The 27,555-nt window shown below is 35.9% G+C and overlaps 1 protein-coding gene and 1 long non-coding RNA gene across 3 annotated transcripts; one reads left to right on the top strand and one right to left on the bottom strand.

Moving 5' to 3' along the window:
• Window positions 1–553: 553 nt before the first annotated feature.
• Window positions 554–27,555, bottom strand: cers3a (ceramide synthase 3a). 2 transcript variants are annotated; one of them, XM_083559345.1, is made up of 11 exons: window positions 27,395–27,555; window positions 24,025–24,207; window positions 21,514–21,631; window positions 18,507–18,625; window positions 15,877–15,934; window positions 13,573–13,623; window positions 11,694–11,786; window positions 9,881–10,009; window positions 9,636–9,742; window positions 9,321–9,474; window positions 554–1,671 (listed from the first exon to the last, which is right to left on the bottom strand). In XM_083559345.1, exons 2-11 carry the CDS (start codon window positions 24,195–24,197, stop codon window positions 1,552–1,554), a joined length of 1,122 nt encoding a protein of 373 aa, XP_083415471.1. In that variant the 5' UTR covers window positions 24,198–24,207; window positions 27,395–27,555; the 3' UTR covers window positions 554–1,551. The 2 variants fall into 2 exon arrangements, 1 of the variants encoding a protein (XP_083415471.1); XR_014536415.1 differs by lacking the exon at window positions 554–1,671 and adding an exon at window positions 7,868–8,911 and having other exon boundaries at window positions 9,114–9,474; window positions 27,395–27,553.
• Window positions 2,692–4,535, top strand: LOC310736101. Its single transcript, XR_014536439.1, has 2 exons — window positions 2,692–2,817; window positions 2,901–4,535. It is a non-coding gene; the product is annotated as an uncharacterized lncRNA (long non-coding RNA).

Raw genomic sequence — 27,555 nt, 5'->3', positions numbered from 1 at the left:
TCCCGGCTTTTCTTCACCAGCTCCCTACTCTCACCACAAATTACAATATCATCCACAAACATCATAGTCCATGGAGACTCCTGTCTGACCCCATCCTCCAACATGTCCATCACCACTGCAAACAGAAAAGGGCTCAGAGCCTATCCTTGATGCAGTCCAACCTTCACCTTGAACCAGTCTGTCGTTTCTACTGCACACTTCACTGCTGTCACACTGTCCTCATAAATGTCCTGCACCACTCTCACATACTTCTCTGCCACACCTGACTTACTCATACAGTACGATAAAACTAATACCACCTAATTTAATAAATTAACACATTAAACATTGACATTAGACATTAAACACTGGATCCAAACGGACATCAGTCGGAAAGACATCATTCGAGGTAAATAGAGTGAGGAAGGTTCTCAGGATAATAACAAAGTATTTATAGATTATACCCTTAAAAAAAATACTTATGGCTTTTATGTGTTTTAAGCTTTTTGCTTTTACATGAATTGAGAAAGTTTGAAACAAGGTTAATCGCCAATTAATCAACAATTCCCAACCCTTTCTTTGATAAACAAAGCCTTTTTAATGAAAACAAAATACTTTATATTCAATGTCGAAACAACAATGACGAAATATTTCATGTGAAAGCATGTATCAGAATATATTTAACTCAAACATAAAAAACACCTACAAGTACATTGTTTAATCTAAATAAAATTAGGACTGTTACTTCTACTTGTTCTTCATTTGCATGTATTTGTTCATGGCTCTTTCCTGCACACTGTCACTTCTTAGCAGTTCATTAAATAATTCTTCACACAAAGGCAGAGCCAAACATCAGGCAAGTAGGTGATGCATAGTTATAAGATAGTTTTCCTTGTTATAAGCATTAGCCTTGTTTCTCCTCCATCAAGCTGAAAGTACAGTGATAGTTTGGGTAGTAAAGTACATTCAGTGTAATGTAGTGGGTCATTCAGTGTAGTGTATTTTTTCTTCCTAGAATGCAACTTATCAATACAAGGTCTTGACCTTACATCATGGGATTAGAGTTTTATTTTTTTCCTCAAGCATGGTAAAAACCAATAGTATGATTTCATCTTACTGATGAGAAACAGCAGAGCAGCCTCAACAGCATCCAGGTCACTGTGTAGCATTGGGTTCCAATGAACAATAAGGATCAAATTAGGCATGATGGAATTTTTTTTCCTTTAGGGATCTTTTTCTTCTTGCTTAGTTTGTGGTTCATGTAAAGAGTGTGGCCACAACAGAGGAGCCAAGGCAATCAGTCTTTATTGGCACTAAGGAAAAGGAAACAAGCACTTGTTTGGGTTCGTATTGTTGACAGATGCAAGTGTGTTTCTGGTCAGGTCTCTGGCACTTTCCTGGTGGTAATAAATCAAAAGTGTCTCTCATAGTCTGAAGCCAGTAGAAGCCGAACACCATAGGAGTCTGGGTCTTCAAAAAAATTAAAACTTAAAACAAACAAACAAAAAAACTTCATAAGGTCACTCTTAGTCATTAGCAACCTGAGAATCTGCAGGAGTGTCTAGTTGGTTATTAATGGTTGACTCCACAGCCATTGGTGGCTTTTGGATGTCCATCGTGGTCCTCAGGCATGCTGTTCTCCTCTTCATCATCTTCCTCTTCTTCATTGTCACTTCTCTCATCTTTGGTTAACTATCAAGAGAAGAAGAGGAAATTCTGTTCCATTTTAACATTCGAAAGAAACATTTAAAGAAATGCTAATATTTTGTTTATGCATAATAACACATGGATTACCCTATATTACACAATTGCCTATTTTGATATACTGTGGAAATCTATTAATCAGATTTGGAGCATAAACAGATTTTCTTTTTTTTTTTTTCTTGTTGTTGCTACAATTTATATAAGAGCAGTTAGCTAGAACAAAATTTTGCTCGTATCACAAGTATACACAAGTGTTGACCTGCATTGTTCCATTCATCAAGTTCAGCTAGTTTCCAGTCAGGCTCAATGGTCTACCTGGAGCAGCTTAGGACACTCTACAAGTCCAAACTTAGCAGGCTATCTATGACTGATATAGAAGAAAACACGTTTTTATTTGTTGTAATTGACTGTCAGTCCTCCGGTCATGATTTCATGGTCTTACTACAACTGAAGAAGAATAAATACACCTCAGTCAAGATTTTGTGGTCTACTGGCACCTGAAAGTGAAGTGACACTCCTCAGGACATGATTGTCAGACTAACTCAAATCAACTACAATGAAAGGTAACTAGGGTCAAGCTAAGTAGTACATCTTGATCTTGAGTCAGCAGTGCCCCTCCTGAGCCCTTAGAAAACTTAGTAGCCTTCCAATACCTGCAGTAGAAAAGACACTTTGGATCAAGACTAATTGGTCTACCTACACCTGAAGGATATTGGACACCCATCAGGTCAAGGCTAAATGGTCTTCTAACACCTGAAGAAGAAGGGACACCCATCAGGTCAAGGCTAAATGGTCTTCCAACATCTGAAGGAGAAGCAACACCCCTCGGTCAAAGCTAAATGGTCTTAATACACCTGAAGGAAAAGGGACACCCCTCAGTTCAAGGCTCACTGGTGTTCCAACACCCAAAGGAGAAGGGACACCCCTCCGGTCAAGACTAAGCAGTCCTCCTACACCTGAAGGGGAAGAGACACCCCTCAAGTTAAGGCTCTATGGCCTTTCAACACCTAAAGAAGCAGGGGCATCCCTTAGGTCAAGGCTCAAAGGTCCTCCTACACTCGAAGGAGAAGGAACACTCCTCAGTTCAAGGCGCTATCGTCTTACTATACCTGAAGAAGAAGAAACACCTCTCAGGTCAATGCTAAACGTCTTCCTACACCTGAAGGAGAAGAGACATCTCTCAAGTCAAGGCTTTATGGCCTTTCAACACCTCTCAGGACAATGCTAAATGGTCTTCCCACACATTAAGAAGTAGGGGCACTCCTCGGGTCAAGACTGAATGTTTTTTCTGCACTTAAAGGAGAATGGTCTCAGTGGTCTTATAAACACATATTTGAAGAACATTTGGACAAACTATGATGATGATGGGGCGATGGGGTTGTGGCTTAGGTTTTTTCTCTGCAGCATGATTAATTCCTCATTGCACTGGGTAGCACTTACATGTCCTGGCATGTTTACCTCTATGGTTTCAGACCAATTCACACCTCTAGACCCCAATGTCAAATATATCATCAGTCTTATGAGATCACTTCATGCTGTGTCGCAAAGCACATCAGCTAGTCTGTAAAAATTGCTTGCATAAAGGACTGGATTGTGGTAGGAAGCATGTATTTGCAGGAAGCTTTTTAGTGAGATCAATTTCCATTACAAGGTTTAAACTTTAGCCATGTACCTCAAGTGAAAAACTAAAGAAGCAGATGTCAGTCACGAAGCAAGCCTTGAGTCATCATTTACATTTTGGACGGGGTGTAAAATTGTTGTCAATGTTTTTTTATCCAAACCATTCCTATTCCCATCCATCATATTAAACCAACTTTAAGTATCAAAACAGCCTTGAGTAATTAACATAATTATCGTTTATAAACCAGACTCGGAGAACAATCAGTAACTCCAGCAAAACATGACCTTATACAGTTTGATGAATATTCAATCATACCTAATTTCCACATTGAGAGTAACAGACTTTTGGTGCATTTACAAGGTGAGGTCATCCAGTCTGGCAAACACTGCCCACTGTAATCCTCAAGGATCAAGCTCCTTGCCAGTAGAATCACACACACATTATGATTCACCCATTTTGTTGTAGATATAACAACAGGACAGGGAAATAAGCTGGCACTGTTTATTTTAATAGCATCTAGAGAAACAGAGGCAAAGCCAAAGATGGCAAAATGCAAACATGGGTAATATCAGAAAGAGTGAACTGGATGAACTTCAGCATTAATACAAGGAACACATCCTCAAAGAATTGCGATTTGAAAAACAAATACACTACTGCATAATATTTTCCCTCCATTGAAATAGGAGACCCGAACCTGTTGCCACATGGCAATGCCCCTGTGCACAAAGTGGGCATGTTTGTATAGGTTGGACTGGATGTCTGCTATAGAGCTCTGACCTAAACTCTATTGAACACCTTAATTGGAACACTGGCTGCAACCCAGGACTTCTCACCTTGCATGAGTACCTGACTTGTGGCTAAACGAGCACAAATCTACACAAGAACAATCCAAAATCTAGTGAAACATATTTCGAGAATAGGGACATATGTATACCAAGTGTGATACCAAGAGTTATTTGTGGAGTAAAATCCATTTTAAGCATAGAACTGAGGAGCTAAATATTCAAGAACTGCACAAAGACTTTGACAGCACTGGGCTCACAACTTTCCAGTCACAAACACAGTCTTCAGCTTTAAAATACTGAAATTACTGGAGCATGCACTCAAAAATGTTAAATCATCTCATATGGACAAAAAATATATATAATCATTCACAGTAGTGTGTAGTTGTAGCTAATTGGCAAAATAAAGACTGTCAGTGTTCCGGATATTTTTTTAACCTAAAACCGGTCCATTTTTCTGTTACAATTGCTTACGACCACAGTTTGCATGAACTGTTCTGCACTTAAGCATCTATCACTGAACAGTACACCTCAACAATGATAGAATTATAATAAATGGACATTCAGTGCCACCCAGAGGAGAATTGTTCCCCTTTTGATTCTGGTTACTCCGAAGGTTTCTTCCTTATGCCATTTTGGTGAATATTTTCCTTGCATCAATCACCACTGGCTCACTCATTTGTAATAAACTTGAAATTATAAGGAAACAAATAGGCACTAAACTTGCATTCTTTTATATAACTTTATAACCTTTTTATTTCTTTAAAGCTGCTTTTAGACAATGTTAAAAGTGCTATACAAATAAATATGAATTGAAGTGAATGTATTTACAATTACATCTAAAGTCTAAGTAAAATTAAATCTAAGAGAACTCAATGTAAATCCCTGACAACTATGACACTAAATAAATCTTCATAAATACACCAATAACATCGAATATGTGCCTATGATGTTTAATTACTGTTTTTCTTTAAAAACTGTCGACTAATTTTTTATTTTTGATAAAAGGGTAACTGAAGGCTACACTTCCAGCAGGAATATTCGCAGAAAAATATAGAACTCAATTAGGCTTGATATGAGAATCATGTAACCATCAATCATGAGAAAGTGATCACAAGTTCACTAAATCTGCACACAATCAATCAAAACAGCCTTGAAGAAATAACTTGGCACACACTAGTCACTGTATTTGCAAGCACCTAGCCAGTCTGATCACCTCACTCACACACACACACACACACACACACACACACACACACACACACACACACACACACACTAATGACTCATGACTCATGACTCAGCAATTTCATTGCAGAGAAAACAACAGAGCAGGAAATAAGCTGGTACTCTTCACCTTCGAGAGGAAGAAAAATACAGAGAGAGAGAAGGCCAAAGTAAGGCCCAGACCCAAGTCCGAATGTCATGTGTGTAGAAAAAATTCATAATCTACTATCAAGAATTAAAATTTTTTTAGCACAATTCTGGAAGGTTTCTCCATAACTAACAAAAAACATCAGTTTTTGGTAATTAAATGACAGTGAAAATCCTTGATCCTGATTGGTTAGAGGGTATTACTTTATTAATTATAACATCAGTTTTAAGTCAAATCAGAGTATTGAATGAATGTGCTTGTAGGGTGGATGCTCCACATAATCTAAAACGAATAGTAAACCTTGTTACTGAGAATGAAAAATGGACAAACTTTAATATGGTCATGTTTTCTGCAACATTGCATTTTCTGGTTTTTCAGTTACAAGACAATTTGATTTTGTTTTAACTTAATAAAAAATAAATGCTTTTAGGGAAGTAGTTGAGACGTTGAAGTTTTGATATTCAGTTACTCAGTTGTATAAAATGAGATAATTGTGATAAGTGTTTAAGGGCGTGTACCAAATTGCCATAAATGCAATAGCTGCTATAATGAAATTCATAGCATGAACTTACATTCCTTGTGGACATTCCACGACGTTTCTATAAATGCATAAATTGTATGATGTGTTAGATACTAATATATACCAATTTGAATCATTCTCAAATTGCTGTGGTACAAAAGGGACAATATGGGTTTGATGTTATAAGGAAAAAACAACTAAGAGGTGGTAAGATGAAGCCACCTCACTTCAGACCACATCGTTGATTATGAATTCTACAACAGCACATCCCAAAAAGTTTTCTTCTGTACTTATTGTGCATAAGAAGCCATCACCAACTATAGTTACTGAGAAACATGGTAAGATCTCCACAGAGAGAAAGCTTTTTCTGTCAATTTTCCTGGAATTTATTAGATTACAATTAGATTAACTTCATAGCCAGAAATTGAGTTTTTGCTAACCACTTGAGTTTTTTTTTTTTTTTTTTTTGCCTGTCTATAGATTTTTAGACTTCCTGCTGTCTCTGTACCTTTGCATAGGTCTTTACTAAATCTGTTCAACAAAGATTTAATTAAAAGGTTTTGAACAACATTGTGGGTGTTTGAAAGCATAAATGGGGATGTACCATTAAAGATTTCATTCAAGTTGTTGAAATTTTTTTTTAATAATAACTTAAATTAAAAAAGAATGCAAAACACATGCAGTTATCCTCATGCGCTCAGATTTTTAGACCCCACTTAAAAGTATATTTGCATTTATTTGAAGTGTTAAAGCTTCATGTAAATCATTGTAACTTCGCTTATCTTGCATGTGCAAGGTGTAGCTTATTGATTACAGCATCTGTCATTACTAGGTTGCTTGAATGGTGGAACTAGTAATATATATTACACAATGCAATAAGTATTTAGATCCCCTGAAATGTATATATACATATGTATACATACTATATATACAGTATGTATACATATGTATACATACTGTATATATACAGTATGTATACATATGTATACATACTGTATATATAGTCCCCTAATGAGTGTCAGGTTAAAGTGATAAATGCCATTTACTTGAAGGCTTTGCAGTTTTGCACACAAATGAACAGCCAGGCCTTATGTCTGCAGGTGCAGTTTGTAATCAGTTTGTAATGTGAATGCACTATTAAACATACTGTAGAAATTGCAGTTCATAATTTCACTCTAAGAAACATCACCTGATGGCATTTGACACTCTTTCGAAACATATATTCACTTCTATGCCTGAGGGTTATGCGTGTCATGATGTTAACAGAGGACTACAGAGTGACAAATGATGCTATTCATGTCAAACGTTATCTACATTCCGACTAATGCTACTCAGGTGATTAACTTTAATACTAAACTATTGAGTTAAAGCTTTATTCTACATCTGTATATTCAGTATATGTATTTTTTACTCCACTATATTTGAATTGACAATGACCGTTACTAATTACAATTTGCACGGCAGATAAAGCTGGCTTATTTATTCTGCAGAAGAGGTGACTTTTAAAGTAATGGTTCTTCTACTTTGTGACATTATATTGTAAATTTTTTTGTTCACTGAAGATAACTTTTTGAGGGATTGCTTTACTACTTTGTCTTTTTTATTGACCGACTTGGTAAATGCAGTACAAACTGATTTGTATTTTAGGAAAAAAACCCTCACATCAACAGTTTTTTTTGCTTGTCACTAACATGTTTTTTGGTGTTGAGGACTAGTGCATCTTTAAACTTTCGATTAATATGAGTGATGTACTCAAGTACTGTTGAAATCAGATACTGTCTGACTTTAACTCAAGTCATATTGGAATTGGTTACTTTTAACTTTTATTGGAGTATGTGTTAAAGTGAGGTATCTATACTTTAACTCAAGTATGATTTTCAGGTACTGTATTTTCCAGACTATAAGCCGCAATTTTTTTTCCACGCTTTGAACCCCGCTGCTTAAACAACGAAGCGGCTAATTTATGGAATTTTCCGGGTTTTTTTCCCCGGTTTCACAAGATTCAAAGTAAAAAAACTAAGACCCATAACATCAGACCAATTAAATTGCAGAACGGGTTCAGGTGAACCAATGAAACTCTATATATTAAATCAGACGTGCTCCCACTGAATCGGGCCGCACCACATCATAAATATGGATAAGGTTCCTCTGACGTTTGACCTGGCGCTCACTCACTAACTCCAGTTGCAACAGAAATCATATAAGCACAGACAGGTTTTCAAAACTCGTGCTTTTTTATTTTTCTTGGCAACAGCGTTACGGGTTAGTCAAAGAAACTTAGAAATGAGCATCCAAAAATAATAAGGACATATTCCTCGGTCTTGCACACATGCAGTAATACCGGAAAAATTCGGCGGCAGGCTATTCCCAAAATACCGCTCTGCTCTTAAATGAGCCACAACATATTTCACCCGTTACACCGTGTAACAGACACTGTCTTTCGTTAAAGCCTGTGTAAAGTTCAGTAGTTTCAGTGTAGACACCTGCGGCTTATAGACAGGTGCGGCTTATTTATGTTCAAAATAAAAATCTTTGTAAAATTCAGTGGGTGCAGCTTATATATGTGTGCGCTTTATAGTCCGAAAATTACGGTACTCTTGACACCTCAGAAATTCACTAATTGTGACTAATTCGATTCTTTGAGATCACATGAGACTATTGTACGAAAGCTTAACTGAGTTTTACTACATTTATTGCATGATCTTTATTTACTTCATGCAAGACATATGTAGTAATTAAGCATGCATCTGATCTGCATTTAACTTATGCATTAGTGTAAGTCTTGCTTAAGTCCTGAAAAAAAAGTCTTGTAAAGTCTTGAATAAGTCTTAAGTAAGTCTGTCCCTGTGTTTGTTTTGATGATGTCAAAGCACCATTAATCTAGTCAGGCTTACTAAAACATTTTTATGAGGTAGGTTTGGTTACGGATGCTAGATTTGTTTGCTACAACTTGTAAACACTTCTAGCATCAGTGAACAAACCTACCTTGTAAAATATTTTTTAATATTTTATTAATTAATTTATGTTAAAGTATATACACAAGCATAATTATCATATCTTCTTATTGTGCTTGTGTTTGTACTTTAACATAAATTGAAGTTGAGCATATGATGATTTAATCAGACAGATTGCATAATGCAACTGTAAGCTTTGTAAATTACTAGCTACATTGTACCAGTGAAAACTTAAAGTAAAAAAAAAAAGTAAAAATAAATAAATAAATAATAATATTGTTGTTGAGCACTACATTCAGAGTAAAGGTAGTAACTGTACAGATTTCATTTTTCAAACAAGACACTTTTGCTTAGTAATTTTGGTAATTGGATAATAGCTACTTACACTTCCGAAGAGAAATTTCTTAACCATGCGGAGGATCAGGTAGGCCCAGAATATGTGCAGCATCAACAAGATAACCAGCATTGCATTGAAGAAGTAATAACCGAAGAAAACAGGGTAGAAGTCAGGTGGATAGACCCACGTGCAGTGGATGATCCTGAAACAAAGACAACTGACATGTTTCTGAAACACTGTAATTGTAAACTGCGGTTATAATGCACCGTTTATTAACATGACTGGAATGTGCTGACCAAACAGCATTCTCATAACCTTAAAACATGCATATATATATATATACACGTGCACACATCAACTTACCAAAATGGAAAGATAACAAGTCTTGTCACCATGAACACAGCAGCAAAGAGAACAAAAATGCCATTGCAGGTTCTTTCCCATTTGGCATAGTTAAATATCTTAGCAGACTGAACAAGAAAAAAATAAATTTGATCAAAACCAGTATTTAGCTTCACACTCAATATATTCTAAATATTCAAGTCACAATAAGTAAAAAACATTATTTAATGTTTGTAAATGCAGCATTCTATAAAGCAATCACTTACCTCTAAAAACACATCAGAAGCATCATGCACAAGCATCACCAACGTCCCCACTCGAATATAGTTTCCACACCAGGAAAACGCCAACAGTGTCAGTGTGGCTAAGTGGTGAATGATCTGCTCATTGAAATCCTGCAAATATAATGTTTATTATAATGAAAATGGGATCAATGGTCTTCAAAAACCCTTTAGATGGTCAACATGTTCTACTAAATATACTTATTTCTACTAAATATACTATTTAAGTATATTATAATATACAAAAAAAAAATTCTGACTTGAAATGTGTATAATAATAGAGTAAAGCCAGGATATACCCAAATGTGAAGAAAAAGACAGCTGCCTCTGGAGATTTTACATACACTGTATCTGCAGGAGCAGATATTTTGTCATGTGATTATAAGCTGAAATAATCAGTCTTATGTCTGTTTCAGTATGAAACATAACTATTCAACAGCTAGATCAAATGCCTGACATGTTCTCTGTGAGGAATTCTCATTTGGCTTGCAAGGTTTTAGGGATTTAGGTAGTCTAGCCTTATATGAAAGTTAATAAAAAGTAAAAAAATCAAATAAAGCTCTTTTAAAATGTTTTGAAGAAATGTTTTATTGTTGCATAAAAGCTAATGTGTCGAAATAGTTTCTTTTTTCTTCTTTTTGTCAATTTTACCATAGCCAAATATGGATAGGCTTGTTAAGTGTTTATATTCAAATAAATCTTTTTTTAAAACACATTTTATGTACCTCAAATTTTGTCATTAAGCTATGACATAATTGTGAAGCAAATAGCAGGTATAGTCCATATTTGTATTCCATATTCAAAATTTCAATCCAAATGATATTATAATGCTCTTCTTTTTAAAACATAGCCCGCATGCATTTTTCATTTTGGTCAAACACTTAAACAAAACAAAACAGAGGCCTAGAATGGCTGTCTTCATGTTACAGATTGAGCAGTAATATAAACTTTATGTTCATAAATCACATGACAAATCAATCCATGTCATATTCTATAATATGTATTGTGAAAATATGTGAAGACAAAATGTTTAGAAATGAGTTTTTTTTTAGAGGGACAGCGCATGTAGGATGTTTTGGTGACAAGGTGAGGGAGGCGAGATTGAGATGGTTTGGACATGTGCAGAGGAGGGACATGAATTATATTGGTAGAAGAATGCTGAGGATGGAGCAACGAGGAAGGAGGAAAAGAGGAAGACCAAGGAGGAGTACATATAATGGATGTGGTGAGGGAAGACATGCAGGTAGTTGGTGTAAAAGAGGCAGATGTAGAGGACAGGGTGGTATGGAGACGGATGATCCGCTGTGGCGACCCCTAATGGGAGCAGCCGAAAGAAGAAGAAGAAGATGTAAAGACAAAATGTATTAATACTTGTAATTGAAATTGTAGCACTGGTGAACACTGAAGAAGCCTGTAATGCCTGATTTCGCTGAACTGAACTTAAAGACATCTTCAGAGTAGCATTAAATGCTTGACAATTGATGCTGTAAAGTTCTGCTAGAGTCAGAAGAGACCGCTATTGTTCATCAACACAACAGTGTAATCACAATTACATTTGTTTTGGATTGTTGTTCATTTTTGCACATTACTGTAACAATAGTGGTGTGTAAAGACAGATATATGTATATTTGTAATAATTAGTGATAAAGTTATATATAATTATAGTATAATTGATTATATGTACATAATTATATGTATCGTTATAGTGACCTTTTCCGGTTGGTTGATCATTTTTGTATAGCTACTGAAAGAGGGGAACTGTAAGAAGAATCATGGGCATTCACATTTTTAAACTCACTTTTCGTTTCACATCGAATGTGATGCTGAAAAGAAGAGACCAGTAGAAGCTCATCTCCAGGATGTAGTACCAGTACTGAGACTCCATCATGGACTATGAGGAAGAAAACATGGTCAAAAATCATTCATTAATTCTTCAAGTAAAATGTAGTATCTGAATGTATCACAATACAACTGAAATAAACTGAATATTAGTACAACAATCTTTCTTTCGGCTTCTCCCGTTAGGGGTCGCCACAGCGGACCATCCGCATGTTAGTTTTGGCACATGTTTTTACGCTGAATGCCCTTCCTAACGCAACCCTCCCCATTTATCCGGGCTTGGGACCGGCACTAAGGCTTGTGCAACCCTAATGGCTGGGGTTGGTTCCCTGACCGGGGATCAATCCCAGGCCTCAGCGGTGAGAGCGCCGCATCCTAACCACTAGACCACCAGGGAACCTGAATATTAGTACAACAATAATAAGTCAAATGCAAATGTAATTTTTCCACATTAAAAAAACATATTCTACATAACCATATAAGTACAGCATAAAATAGAATAAAAATAAGTATAAAAATAAGTGAAGGTCATAAGTAAAAAGACATTAGGAACATGCCCACCGAGTTTCATTGTAATACGCCTCTGGTAACGTTGTCTAAAAGGTGCTCACAAATAATTGGCAGATGCCGACCATGTTTTTTTTAGATACAAAAATATCCTCATAAAATCTTATGACACATTGGGCAGAGACACTGCGTAGCAAGTATTAAGTCGATCGGATGAATGTTTGCATAGTTATAGCCGTTATTTTATATTTTTTGTTTAGCGCCACCAAGTTTGGTGAAGATATCTCGTTCCGTTCATTAGAACGGTTGCATAGTTGTAGGAGTTTTAAATTGTTTACTTGTTTAGCGCCACCAAGTGGCAAAGCTATGCAAATTATTATCTTTGACCAAAGATTGAACACATAGACACACATACCAAGTTTGGTGAAAATATCTTATTCCGTGGCCCTGCCTAATTCGAACGTTTTGCAGAGCCTTTGTGATGTTGAGTTGAATGTTTTTTTGATAATTATCAATTCCTGTCTAATGAACATTGCTGCACTGGTTTCATTCCGATGGTGTGAAAAACCTAGGACTCTTTCGCGAAAGTATGTTTTTAACATAACTCAATTTTAAGGACTTTTCTTTGTTTTGACCCAAGGATTCCAAGCATCTGAAAGTTTTGAGCCTACAATAAATCTTGTACAAGCTATGGCCAAAAATGTGTGAAATTACGTTTTTTGAACTGTAGCGCCCCCCTTTGGCCATCTTGGTTGATACTTTTTTATCCTCTCCCTAAATTGAGCTCTACCATCTAGCCCGGTTTTAACTCCATATGCCTTACGGTTTAGCCTGCATGATCAGTTTTAGGGCACTTTATTGAAATTATATTATTATTATTATTATTATTATTATTATTATTATTATTATTATTATTATTATTATCATTATTATTATAATGATAATACAAATCTCTAAAAAAAAAAAATAGGGATTCAACATTTCATGTTTGAACCCCTAATAAAGAGAACGTTACATCAGAATAAAATAGAATATAATTGAAGTGTAATAAACTAGAATTGAAAATAAAAATATAAATGTAATAATAAGTAGAAGTTAAAAGTAATTAAAATGTGTTCAACACAAGCTATTAAAGATCTTTGAAAAAAAATTAATAGTCTAACATCACAGTGGTCTTATGTGGTATTAAGGTGGTCAATATTAATAACATTAGTGTGCTGCATATACTTTCAAGTTAAGAAAACGATCCCATTCTTCTAACGTCACAAAACGTTAAAGCCACAGATTCCCTCAGAAAACACTTCAAAGTAAAAAAAAAATAAAAAACCCACCTGTTTTGGATAAGCGTCCCATACTTCTCGTAAATTGTGAAACCAGGGTTTCTACAAAGGAGAAGTGAAAACAAAAGTATTAAAAAGTCATTAGCCACAGTGTTGTGAGAAACAAGTCTTAACCGATGCAACCGATGACAATGATGTGATCAAATGTCTGCCCTACCCCATAATGCATTGTTCATAGCGAAAAGCACTGATTACCTGAAGCCCTTTTCAGACCACTGTAACCATGGTAACAATGACAGAACTTTTCTTTTGTTTGTCTTTTTACTTGAAATGAAATTTTATCATCACTTTGTCCTAGATGCAAGTAGTGTTAATATCCCGGTCTCTTATTAGCTAAAATATATTACCTGTTCTGTAAGAATGCATTAGTTTTAACAGCTAGAAATGACTGCAAGTTACACATTTGCAGCAGAAGGTTTATACATTTTATGCACTATGCAACTACAAGGTGCATAAAGGTAATGTCATTTTTCATTGAGAAAATAGCGTAATATTATTATATTATAACATTATGACAGGTGAAGTGATTAACACTGATTATTGAACCTGCAGGGAAAATGGGCAATCGTAAGGATTTGAGCGATTGTAATGGCTAGGCGACTGGGTCAGAGCAACTGTTCCCAGTCTGCAGTGGTCAGTATCTATTAAAAGTGCTCCAAGGAAGGAACAGTGGTGAACCGGCGAAACAGGGTCATGGCAACCAAGGCTCACTTATGAAATATGGGGAGCGAAGGCAGACTTGTGTTATCCGATACAACAGATGAGCTCCTGTAGCCCAAACTGCTGAAGAAGTTATTGCTCTACGGGTCAAGAGTGTTTTGGCAGGAAAACAGTCATGCTGTATACACTGATCAGGCATACAGCATGACATTAAGAATGCAAGCATGGACAGTGCTAACAATAGGCATTCATTTGAAAACGAACTATAAAAACATACAGTATATTGAGCATTGTCATTTGTGTTCGATCTGAATGATGAAACACATTCAACTTTCCTGTATGATTACAGTAGTGGAAAAGCCAGCTAGTCCAGAAATGTCACTCAGCTCACTCTGCAACCTTCTACTGCATGCCAAGAACAAACCACTGTACTTCCTTGTACAGTTTTGCACGACTTGCATTTCTTTTCCTGTTTATTCTTTCTTTCCATTGCACTTCTTTTGCTTGTTCTAAAATTAAGGCTGTATTTTTTTTTTTGTTGTGTAGGTTTTTTTTTGCTATAATGCCGTAAACATAAGCCAGCAGTGAAAGATTTTCACTGCATTTACACCTATGTTTAGGAAAAGCGAACTGATCTCAACCGGCATCCGGTTGAGACCAAAGGTATACCTTAGTTGTGTGTTAGGGTTAAATAAATCTTCTTCCATGTAAGTGCAAAATGACATATTTAAACTATAGATGATAGATGCATTTGTTTATTACATATATCTTACAGCACAGTGAAATTCTTTCTTTACAAATACCTGTTAGAAAGCTGGTGTCATAGTGCATGTAAGCCAGCATACAGTGCCCCTGGAGCACAGAGGGTTAAGGTCCTCGTTCAAGGGCCCAACAGGGGCAACTTGGCAGTGCTAGGGCTTGTATTATTTGTGAGTATGCACATTTATAAGCGGAATTGTGTAACACCTCTAACTGAGACCTATCCAGATCTGGCGTGGTTAATTTAGATTAACTATCAAAACCAGAATACACAAACTATGTTGACATTGCTGCCATTTCTGTGTTTGGGTTTTCCCTATTGTTTTCTTACATAGAAGTCGAGCGCAAAGCAAAGCATAAAACACTGTTCAGTTTTAGGCTGCAACCATTTTTAATTTGAACGCTATTGCGGTACATTCCTGAGGCCTGAATCATTAATGTTTTATAATGTAGTAAACAGGATATCACACTAAACTCTATATATCCTGGTGCGTTTGCAGGTGAGTCATTGTTCAGCGGAAATACTCTATTTTTGTTTTTGTGTAGACATCTATTCTATTCACTTAATAAGAACAACTTAAGAGCATCAGTGTTCATGTTACAGGTTCTTATGCCTCTCCCCTCACTGAACCACAGTGCTTTTGCTTTAGTCACTCAGAAAAAGAAAAGAGCGAACCTGCTAAACAGCTCTATTGTAATCAAATTAGGTCTCTATTCATGATGTCTATTCAGCATTACATGAAGCTGTTATGAATACAGCCTATAATGCATGTTTTATTACAATAAAGTTCTTAAATTATTATTTTTTATTTTTTTTTACACCATCACCTCAATATTGACTTGACATTATGGTTATAATGAGAACTAAATACTTACATCGTACACTGCTATAATGCCACCAATTAAGGCTCCTAGGTAAAAGACAAATCTCCAGCTGTAGGAAAAAATACAGAAAGTCAGTGTTTAGGGGGTTGGGCTCAAAGTTGTGCATTTAATATAGATAGAATTAAAGTGTTCAAAACCAAATTCACAAATTTATCAACTGAAATCACAGGCTTAAATTTAAGATCTGGGGGAATTGTCTCTCATTCAAAAGATGCAAGTTAACTGTACTTCAGGGACAGAGAATTTGTTTCATTAATGCCCTTTGTGTTATCACTCTCCGATTTAATAGTTAAGCTTTGCTTTTTTTCACTGATAAGACACCATAACAGCAGGGGGTATAAAATGAATTCTAAGTCTTTTCACTTTGAATGTTTGCTACCGAAGAATCTTAAAGAAAAAAACGCACCAGTAAAAAATCCACAAGCTGCTACTGGAGTGTTTCCATGATGAGAATGCCATGTAGCCCTTATAAAGCTTCACTTTTTTAAACGATTTTGCAGTGTTGAATTACAAAAGTGCTGAATCCTAAATATTAAATATTCATGCTATTAAACAATTGACTTTGTCTTTTTTAAATATTGCAAACTTCAAAAACCTGCTCTCATGTATACATTTTAAAATTATTTTTAATCCCAGCTTTTCTTTGTGGTCTTAAACTTTTAGACCAGACTGTATACAGGTAGACTTATGACGGAGATGCGTTCCGATGACCCCATCATGACTTGGCCTAGCCTACCCAAAAGTCTTATAGAATTGTGATCAGTATGGGTTAGTATACTGTAATTTGTTAAATTATTACATAATTTATAATGTATATATGTATGTATATGTATTAGTATATATGTATGTGGTAGCAGTTTGCAAGTGGAGGTCAGAGCGTACGCTGTTATATTTGCCTGTGTGGGAAGCTTAATATATTCTGACAATTTTTTATATTGCTTATGTCATTGTAAGAAGTCAAACCATCATAACTCGGGAACCATTTGTATTTGAAAATATTTTCTTAGTGGGACATAAAAGGCCTACAAGTCATGGAACCCCAACACAGACCTCTGCCTTTTGTTTAAACCAAATTGAACAAATTGTTCAAATATCACAAAGTGTTCCAGGTTATTTGCTTTTGCTCTGACTCCACTTGCCACGCAATCTCTCTCTGCTCATTGTTATTGACATTTACATGGATTTGGTTATAGTGAATTAAAAGTTTTTTCCCTGTTGCTGCAGTCAGAGTAACTGTTTATTTTAACTTTGCTGGATTGCATTATGATCATGTTTAAAAAAATCTAAATAAGCAGAACATCTGGATTGGTATGTCCTTTGCATCCTGCTGTTTGTTTGTTTTTTCAGTCAGATGTAGATGTTCTTAGATGGTGAAATATCATTTGATTCTATGTTCTAAACTACAGGATTTCCTGTGCTGAAATTTATCTTGAGATTTATCTTACCTTTTTTTTTTTTTTGTGTCTCAAACCAGTTGTTCAGTCTGATTACATCAAAGAAAGTGAAGAGGAGGAATGTAATATGAATTTCACTTAAGAGCTAAATAATGCTTATGAACTAAAATAAATTATTATTTTTATTTGTTTTATCATTAATTTATTTAAAATTCATGTATAAATGACAATAATGAATTTCCCGCACCCATGCAGCAGCCGTTTTTTCATGTTTAATAATGTTTTTTTTGTTTATTATATAATACCTTGTTGAACATGGAAAGACTGTTGCATGGGTGGGAGAAATTCCTTATTGTCATTTATATGCATTCATTCATTCATTTTCTCCCGCTTATCCGTAATTCGGGTCGCGGGGGCAGCAGTCTAAGCAGGCCCCCGCCTTCGACTGCTGCCCAATCCTCACAGCACCGTCCCTTACGGTCCCTCCTGCAGGTGGTGAGCCCACGGGAAGGTGGCCCCACGTCACTCTGACGTCACGGACCTTGATATTTCCCTCTTAAGGGAACCCCGGAGCATAGAGGGTTAAGGGCCTTGCTCAAGGGCCCAAGAGTGGCAGCTTGGCGATACCGGGGCTTGAACCCCAGACCTTCCGATCGGCAACCCAGCGCCTTAACCGCTGGAACCACCACTCCCCCGTCATTTATATGCAAAAAAATAATAATTAACAGTGAAGATCTAAAAACAAAATTTCAATGTCATATTTATATTATCTTAGTCAAAATTGTTGCAACTTTTGCTACAGAGCCTAATCAATATAACAATGATGTAGGCTTTTTTTTTTTTTTTTTATCACCTGAGGTATAAGTGATTTAAGCCTCGTCATCTATTTACTAAACTTATCACGAGATTCATTTAGTTATAAGAGAATTGTTCATGATCTGTAGTAGCTGCTTTATTTCTGTAAAGCTGCTTTGAGGTAATGTCCATTGTGAAAGTGCTAAAAACATAAACTTAAACTTGAACATTGAAGACATTTTGAGCTTGTGTCTAATCACAAACTGAATTGATTTAGCACTGATATGTGGTTATTAACACAATTGCTAATGATAGGGCATGGTATCAACTGTGTGAAGAAATCCCAATGCTTTATACATTTTTAGACCAAACTGTCATTTCAGGCTGTTTGCCAGAAGCAACACAAATAACACTAGACTCTGTTGGACTTACCTGGCCTCTCTGAACTTTTTCAGGACCCCTGGACGTTCCTGGTTGCGTCTCCTCCTGAACCAACGCTCCACCTTTCGACTGGAGATGCTGCATTTTTTTGACAGGCCTAGAACATCTGCCTGGAACACAAAATAAGATTAAGCTCTTAGTATGGAAATACACTCACTATTGGCTTTGTAATGTGTAATATGTTACAAATACAATAAAAGTATGTGAGCAACCAGACCATCAAACCCATATGTTGTCCCAAAGTTGAAAGCACACATTTTATTGATTGTCTTTGTGTGCTTTAGCATTCACATTTCCAACACTAATTTGTTTACATTTCCTACACAATTTCACTGAATACCTATTGATGAAATGGAATGCAGACTGCAAGCCTGTGTGCACCTGAGATACGGGTTATAAGAGATTATGGGTGTGTTTAAGTAAGAAGTAGATGCACAGTCAGCCGTAAAAATGTCATGGAATTTGAAGCTTGCTCACAATGTTTAAAATCAGTGCTTTAGATCAAACCTGATAGTTCCATTGTGTCACTTAATGAAGATGCAAGCAGATACAAAAGATAAAATCCAAAGACACAAAAGGTAATAATCCTAAGCATAAAGCAAAACTCAAAGTCAAGAAGTGTAACAAATGAATTTAGGCTGTAATCATAAACTTGGATCACAAACAGGTCAGAAACAATAATGTAATCAGAGTCAAAAATCTTGGTGAAGTCAGGTGTACAAAGACAATACCTGAGCAATTTGTTTTTCCTTGAAGGAACCAGAGTCTCATTATGTCTGTTCCAGTGTGTGAACAGGGAGACTGCAAGGAGTGTACAGTGTGTATGTGTGTGTGTCTTTGTATTGGTATTCATTGTCTGTGGTGGCCATATTTGAAAGCCTCATTGTTTTCTGAAAATTGGAGGTGCTGTCTCGCTCTGATCTGACACTTTGATTTTGATCAGAGCTGTAGAGTCCAAAAATCTGACACGACAATTACAATCTGATTCTTATAATTGTTTTTATTTATTTAAAATTAAATTAAACCAAAGGTTTGCAGGAGTTTAAAATATTTTAAACAAATATGTAATACTCAGGATTCTCTACTATTATCAGGCCCCTATTTAACTGTGAGCAAAGTGTTACCTAAGTAACACTGACCATGTTACTGTAACTACTGTACTCTAGAGAAATGGCAAAATTATCACCTTGACTAATCTCTTTTATTGAAGCATGTTTTCAACCCTCCAATGGATTTGATATTAAACAAATAGGTTTTAGCACAAACATATGGAGTCCATTGCAGTACAAGTCTACATTATATTAATGCAATAAGGGGATATACCAAATAGTAAGAAACTATTGTAATGCTGTCAGTGACATATTTGTTATTGCAAATTGTTAAAATTATTATTTTAATAGAGTAATTCTTATTTTATTGCTACAATGAGCTGACTATTAAGCACCAGAAGGGGCAATACAACACACATCCTTTAATTATGTAGAAGTACAGATATGTATGTTTTAAAAGACCTCATATCATAATAATATTAGGTCTGTCAATCGATTGAAATATTTAATCGTGATTAATCGCATGACTGTCATGAGTTAACCGCAATGTTTTACTCTAATCAACATAGGCATTGACAAATATAGATGCTTTATGCAAATGTATGTTTTTTATTAGTCAAACCATACTCAACATAGAGCATGAAAACTAAATATTCTTGTAAAGGTTTTAAAGAATTATGGTGTTTTGAAATGAATAAATCAAGCTGATACTTAAATCAGGACACCAAACAGTACCTTTGCTAGGTTTCCACACGGACGATTAATGAGGTGATACCGGAGAAACTGTACCTTTTCTATTTTCATACAGATGAAATCTTCATAAAATATATGTTTTGTAAATTGCTTAAAAGTAGACATATCAAGCTTTCTGTTTGTATATTTATTATGTCTGTAGGGCAAGTATTCACTGAAAGTCAGGTTGTGTTATTTATATGTATGTGAAGAGAGATGACAGAGACCCTGTCTGTTCTCTTAATTTTACAAAAGCACAGCTTTTTATGTTATTATGTGTGTATACAAAATACAATAAAGTAAACCCTTTTCAGATTCAAATGATGTATTGCTCTTATCTGTACAAACAAAAAACACAGAGTAATTTAGGTTCGTTTTGGTGTTATGAGGAAAAAATGGCACAAAATGCATCGGCCCATTTGTCGACCCCTCAGGGTTCATTTCTAGATGTGCGTATGATGGCGGATTTTTCTGCTTGATTGGAGACTTTTTTTATTTGAGTAAAAATAGAACGTCGTGAAAAACATATGTTTCTTGCAGGTTTTAATTTCCCTTCTTTTATATTTATTTCTTTATTTTTTTTTTTATTTATGTATATTTTTTTATAAAAATTGTCAAACAGAAATGCGTGCTGCGTTAATCGCGCGTTATAAATAAACTAGCCTAGGTCTGTGGTGTGTAAGAACCGAGGAAATGATACACCAGTGGTAGATTGAAAAAGCCGTGCACTGACAGGAAATAAGTTGATGGACTGAAAACAGCGAGCAATGAGAAGAAAAAATATTGATCATGTCACCAAAACTAAACTAAAGTAATGAGCCTGTTTTGAAAACGTAAGAAGAAGTAGAGAGTACAGATATTTGTGAAAAAATTTAATAAGTGAAAGTAAAAAGTTGTCCGAAAAATAAATAGTGAAATAAAGTATTGATACCACAAAAATCTACTTAAATACAGTAACAAAGTATTTGTACTTTGTTACCTACCACCTCTGTTAAACACCAACAAACCCAAAGTAGGCTCTACAAAACTAAAGATTACATTAGAAATCCACAGTGCAGAATTTCTACATAACTATTATCTTACTGCTTGACCACACCTCATTTGGCTTGTCAGAGAATTTAGAGGTTCAGTATTATTTAGGCAATGAATAAGAAGAATGCTGGCATGCCTTTGTGAAATAGACTGGCGGTTACTGTGGGAACTTTTTGGTGCTTTACCTGTCCTGGTGTTTTGGAACAGTAAGTGAAATAATGCTCCAAAACAGGGTTGTACTGGACTTTTTGTCTGTTCTCCTCGGTCACACAGAGGGCAGTCGCAAACGGCGTGGCTACAAATCTAAAAAAGAAAATTATTTACGTTACAAAGAGAGCTTTCTCAATAGAACAAAATATCCTGTAAGGAATTTAATTGTAATAAAGATATCTACCTGAGATCATATTAAGATCTAATGCTGTAAATATTATATTCTGTGAAAGTTGGACAGATATCTCCTTTTCTCTTTATCAATGATGTTGAGAAAAGCTAAATGACATGCTACAGGGGAATTAAATACACAAAGCCCTCCTGCTTTAACAACTTCCTGTGTCATAAACAGCTTAAACTCTGAATAACTTAAAACTCCTTCCAAAATCTAAATAACTACTTTCTCAAAAAACAATTTTACAGTAGTATCAGCTATATTAGCATACATCTGCTATGCAATTTGTTGTGACTAAACACATTTGTGAAACTTTTTTTCTTTCCAATAGTCCATGGTTATTAAAATAGCTATGCAAACAAATCACTTTACTTTTATTTAGTGAAAGAGTTCATCAATATTGAACCAGGCTAATGTAACCAATATCAGAAAAAGAGTTCATATCTCTCTGGGGCAAAAAATACAAAATGACAAAGGAGAAAGAGGATTAATGGAATCCAATAGTAATTAGATTTAGTCCTCTTATCCATTTTCATGCTTCCACTTGTTGTAAGGTGTAATAGAAAGGGTAATTTGCTAACTAGCTAGCTAGTAGTAACTTTTTAACTTGCTAGCTTGTTACTGCAAGCTACTGATAGTAGCCTGTTAACTTTATTATAATTAGTGCTCAGGTGGTCATTAACATTAATCATTATAATAATACATTTACAGTATCAGAATAAATGATGTCCTGATGCACTAAAGGATCCTGAACTGCATGTTACATAAAAAACAGAAAGAAAACGTTGATCCAAAGGAATGACAATATTCATTCAACACATGAAACACATTATCCTTGACAATTTGGTCTGTCTGTATTTTTAATGCTTAAATTGAAGATTCACAGCTATAGATAACAGGTTCTAAACATCTGATTCAGAACATGTTCTACCCTAAACCTGGCAAAGAACTGGATTTGTGACAATCTGGAAGATAATTAATAATCATTTGAACGATTATATAACGATTGATATTTTAGGTCTGGCCTAACAAATGAGAGCTAAACAGTAAGTATATAGACTTGTATCACATACACTGTTAATACCAGTCCAGTTTTTTGGACATCTGACCATAAGATTCATATCTGCTTTTTGTACACCCCCTTCCACATTTGGTCCCCATATGCTGTTATAATAAGCTACGCATTTCTGGGAAGCTGTTTTTGGAGTGTGCTTGCATAGATTTGTGCTAATTCAGGGACAAGGGCATTGGTAAAAGGTGTGCAAAGGTGATCTTCCACTGCAACCGATGTACACTAATCAGGCATAACATTATAACCACCTGCTTAATATACTGCCAAAACAGTCCTGACTTGTCGAGCATTAACAGTCTTAACTTCTTCAGCAGTTTAAGCTACAGGAGCTTGTCTGTTGGATCAGACTGAACACAGCCCCACTCCCCACATGCAACAGTGGTGAACTGGCGAAAGGGTCATAAGCGGCCGATGCTCATCGGATGCCCATCACAATATGGCTCTTGTTTAAACTCACTCAAATCCTTACACTTGCCCATTTTTCCTGCTTCTATATAAATACTATATAAATAAATATATACTTTGAGAACTTGCTCAAAGTATATAACTTGCTGCCTAATATATACCACCCATATATAAGCTCACATTGTGCGGAGGGGCACTGTCATGCTGGAGCAGGTTTGGGTCTCCTAATTCAAGTAAGGAGAAAACTTAGTACTACTGCATTCAAAGACATCCTATATGATTGTGTGCCTCTAAATTTGTAGAAACAGGCTGGAGAAGAACCATATATGTCCAATAATTGTGTTTATATAGTGTATTTTAGTAAAGTTTATAATAATTTAAAATTATGACACTATGGTATTATGACACACCTGAGCACTAACATATTCTAAAGAAGCCGTAGTACATATAAATATTTTGTGTTTTTAAATCTATACGTATATTGTTAATTCAAAGATAACATATAGCTAACTAAATAGAAGCTCTATTACATACTGGAGTATAAAAAAGCAGTTCAGAATGGTTTATCATTATTTTACCAATAAAAGGTTGTTGTAAAACAATCTTAGTGTATTGAGATGAGTGTGTGTGTGTTTAAGGTACTGTAAGTGTCTTGTACTTAGAGAATGTTGCTTAGTGAGCTCACATTTTGCATTTGCATAAGCTGAAAGAAAATATTGCCTCATATCTTGCCTCTAATGTCGTCTTTCCTGTTTAGTCAGTGAAAGCAGCAGTTACACATTAGCCCTAAAGCATAATTTCCTGAAATCTGTCATACAGCTACTTTGAACTCACCTTTCAAAGATGTAGCGAACTATGAGGAAACCTACAGAGTAAGGCAAAGTTATGTACAAGTCAGACGCTTTGGCGTAGACCCGGCCATCCTTGTCTTCTAGATCGGCCCATGTCAAGTTGACGGGTAGCCAAAGGCGGTCCCACCAGAACCATTCACGGATGGTCCCGATCATCCTGGCCACTCTGGAGGAAATAGAATTTGCATGAATATCTGTCCATCAGGCAGAGTCCACACATGCATCATGCATCTGACAGAATCTAAATTTTTATCTAGTAGGCCCTTTGTAACTATTACAAAGTGGGAATTGTCTAGAAAGCTCAAATGATCAGATTCTAGAATACAGCTTTTAAATGCACAGATTTCCTAAATACATGTAGATTCCTAAGTACATGTTTGGCAGATCTATTTTCCAATTCCTGACTATTGACTATATGACTATTCCTGTCTATTTGTTTTTGTCCTCACCTCAGATGAAGTAAAGAAATCGCCACAGGAACACATATTATGTGAGTTTTGGACCATTTCCAGCACATCATTAAGATTGACGTGATTTATTTAAAAAAAAAAAACTCATTGTCATGGCTCAGTTAAGACACAGGCTTAAAAAAATAATAAATAAATAACCTGACAGTAACAAAGAAAGTGAACAATTGTCGCAAAAATTATATTTAATAAGCACATACAAAGACATTTTCACTGGGAGTGATGAGGATGGACAGGATTAGAAATGAGTTAATTAGAGGGACAGCACATGTAGGACATTTTGGAGACAAGGTGAGGGAGGTTAGATTGAGATGGTTTGGATATGTGCAGAGGAGGGACATGGGGTATATCGGTAGGAGAATGCTCAGGATCAAGCCACCAGGAAGGAGGAAAAAAGGGAAGACAAAGGAGGAAGTTTAAAAATGTGCTGAGGGAAGACATGCAGGTACTGTAGTTGCAGATGTAGAAGACAGGGTAGTGTGGAGACAGAGGATCTGCTGTGGCGACCCCTAACTGGAGCAACCACGTACCCAAGGGACCAAGTTCACTGTGTCTAATACAGTAGCTAGTAATTTAGTGTACACAATGTTTTAAATACTGTGAAGCTTATGACATAAAATACTGTAAAGAAATGTCTTTTTATGATCACAGCACTATTGAAAGCTTAAATCTTATTGGTCAAACAGTGTTGATTATTTAAAACAGTACCTCAGAGAGTAGGATCAGCTATAATTAATATAATAGGTTTAAATGAATTTGTTATAGTTTATATAGCTATAAGTCATTGACAGGGCCTTGTATGGAGAATGCCCCAGAAAAATAATGGAATTATGGTCTCCGGTGTCTGTGCTTTAACAGCCAGGAGGTTTTCCACTGTGGGCAAGTATTTACAACAGGGGACTTTATAGAGTCTAAATTATTTACAGATACAAAAAACTCTTTCCATTGACGGAAGAAATAAATGTTTTTAGGTTTTGTTTTTTTTTCTCATAAAAAATATTTTTCTGTGGTACAAGTGGAATAAAAACTTGCGATTTGCTGCTAAGTTGTGTTACTGTTGTGATGCTGTTTCACTCAATTGTTTTCTTATTAAATTTAAATTTTCCTATAACAGTACACTGCATAATGGTTTATCCCTTGCATATCTGTTGTTAACAACTTTTTACCATACTTGAACTGAATTTAGTTGTAAGTCACATTTGTGTAAATGTGGATCCACCAAATGCAAATATAAATGCAAGCAGATTATGTTGCGGAAATGTCTGGATCTCCAGCCTGAAGCTTGGGTAGTTCCTTATTATCTCCAAGGTAAATATTTGGACTGACTGCCTTATACCTTGTTTCCCTTGCAATGAATGAACAGCATAGATCCTAGCAACTGCCTAGAGGCAGGAGATTGAGTCTGGGGTTCTAAAAGAGTTAATATCGGAATGGTTCAGGTAACGGTTCAGATCTCTGAATATGCTGACTGCCAACCAACTTTGCTGCAATGCTAAACAACGCGGATGAGGGTGATGCAGGCTGCCCTGAGGCAAAAACTATAAGCACAGATCATCACACAAACAAACACACCTGCTTCCACCCTGTTCGTTTAGGAACGACACCAACTCCTACATGCATTTCCGTGCGTTTTGGAAGGCTTAAACCTCAATAGAGTATTTAATACACCTAGGCGTGTTGATGACGTTGTGAATAGTAAAGTCAGCTCTGCAACACTACACCAACATCATTCTGACTCCAATAATAGCTGAAGTATGTGAATTTTTGAATGACGCCAGTCCCATTCAGCTGCTAGGACATTTAGGTCGGATAGTGTAATAACACGTTTGGTATTTCACCAATTGAATCATCTGTAGAATACACAAAGGTCATGGGTCATGACGAACCCTATTACCTCATACACGTGTAATTAGATAGCAGATTTATTCAAAGCAAACCAGCTATGATTAACAGACACATCCCTAAGATGCACACTCAGAGGAGAACGATTCCTCTTTTGAGATATGTTTGATTGCACCCACATGGAACAACCTATTGACGTGTTTTTCTGCATACAGCTTTCAGAGCAAAGAGCGTGAACTGTGTAAACAAAAGTCAGCTCCACGTGTACACATGTGCGTCACCCCTCCCTCTTTCATTGTCACCATCATCGAGGCAGCCCTTCTGCTTGAACTCTGGTTCTGGGAAGGGTAACTTAGTGACAATCAGCCCTGATGAACACAATGAAGGGCAGTCATTAATGACAATAGAAACAATTTAGGCAAACCGTTTCTAACAACTTTAAAGCCATGTTATAGCAATTCTTTTTCTCACACACACACTCACAAAGGTATGGCTTTCAAATGTAAGACTCAACACTACTATAACAAATCTGTACATTCTTGGAAAAGTAAATCCTCTGTATGATCAGTATAAATCTCTCTCTTACTGAACTCTAAAATCTACAGGACAAAGTGTTGCTTTTTGCTGACCCCATGCAAGTTCAGATATTACTTTAGAGCTTTGTAGTGCCAAATTGTTTCCAGGAAAACTCCAGCCAACAAACACACACGTTGCTTTGTAAAGCGGTATTAAGCTATCAGTAATTCTATCATTAAAAATCCTGCACAGGACCGATTGTACCTGAGAGGGATTGAGAAGAACATGTTAACACTAAATAAGATGCACTAACAAAGAATGGAGAAAAAAATAAAACAACACAATTCACTGAAGCTTCAGGTTTTAAAAGAAAAAGATCTTGTCCCATTAAAATGATACAAGTATTTTTTTAAAGAAGAGAAAAGCAGAGAGATGAAAAAATAAAAATTTTCTCACAATCTACCTTTGTCATTTCTTTGCTTTCTTACAAAAAAAATTACACTAAAAGAGACACCAAAAATCCTTTACCTGCCTGAGCAGAGGTCGCAGTCTTCTCCTGGATTGTCACTTCAGTGTGTGTGAGCGTGAAATGCCAAGGCACTGGGTAAACTAAGCATGACAGGAGAGCGCAGGTCTGATCACACAGAAATGCTCTACGTTTAGAATTCCTCACAGGCACACCCAGCCTA

The sequence above is a fragment of the Silurus aristotelis genome (genome assembly GCF_946808225.1).
Source record: "Silurus aristotelis genome assembly, chromosome: 13".
Classification (NCBI taxonomy): Eukaryota; Metazoa; Chordata; class Actinopteri; order Siluriformes; family Siluridae; genus Silurus; species Silurus aristotelis.
Note: the sequence above shows the minus strand (reverse complement) of the source record. Positions and strands in the feature narration are given on the sequence as shown.

Bases quoted from the DNA above. Each gene is read 5' to 3' on its own strand.
- cers3a (XM_083559345.1), bottom strand. From the start codon at position 24,197: ATGATCGGGACCATCCGTGAATGGTTCTGGTGGGACCGCCTTTGGCTA. The intron at 13,624-15,876 runs GTAAGTATTTAG...TCTCCTTTGTAG, and splicing joins GCATTATAGCAGTGTACGAT to AAACCCTGGTTTCACAATTT. The intron at 1,672-9,320 runs GTAAGTAGCTAT...TTCTCTTGATAG, and splicing joins AGAAATTTCTCTTCGGAAGT to TTAACCAAAGATGAGAGAAG.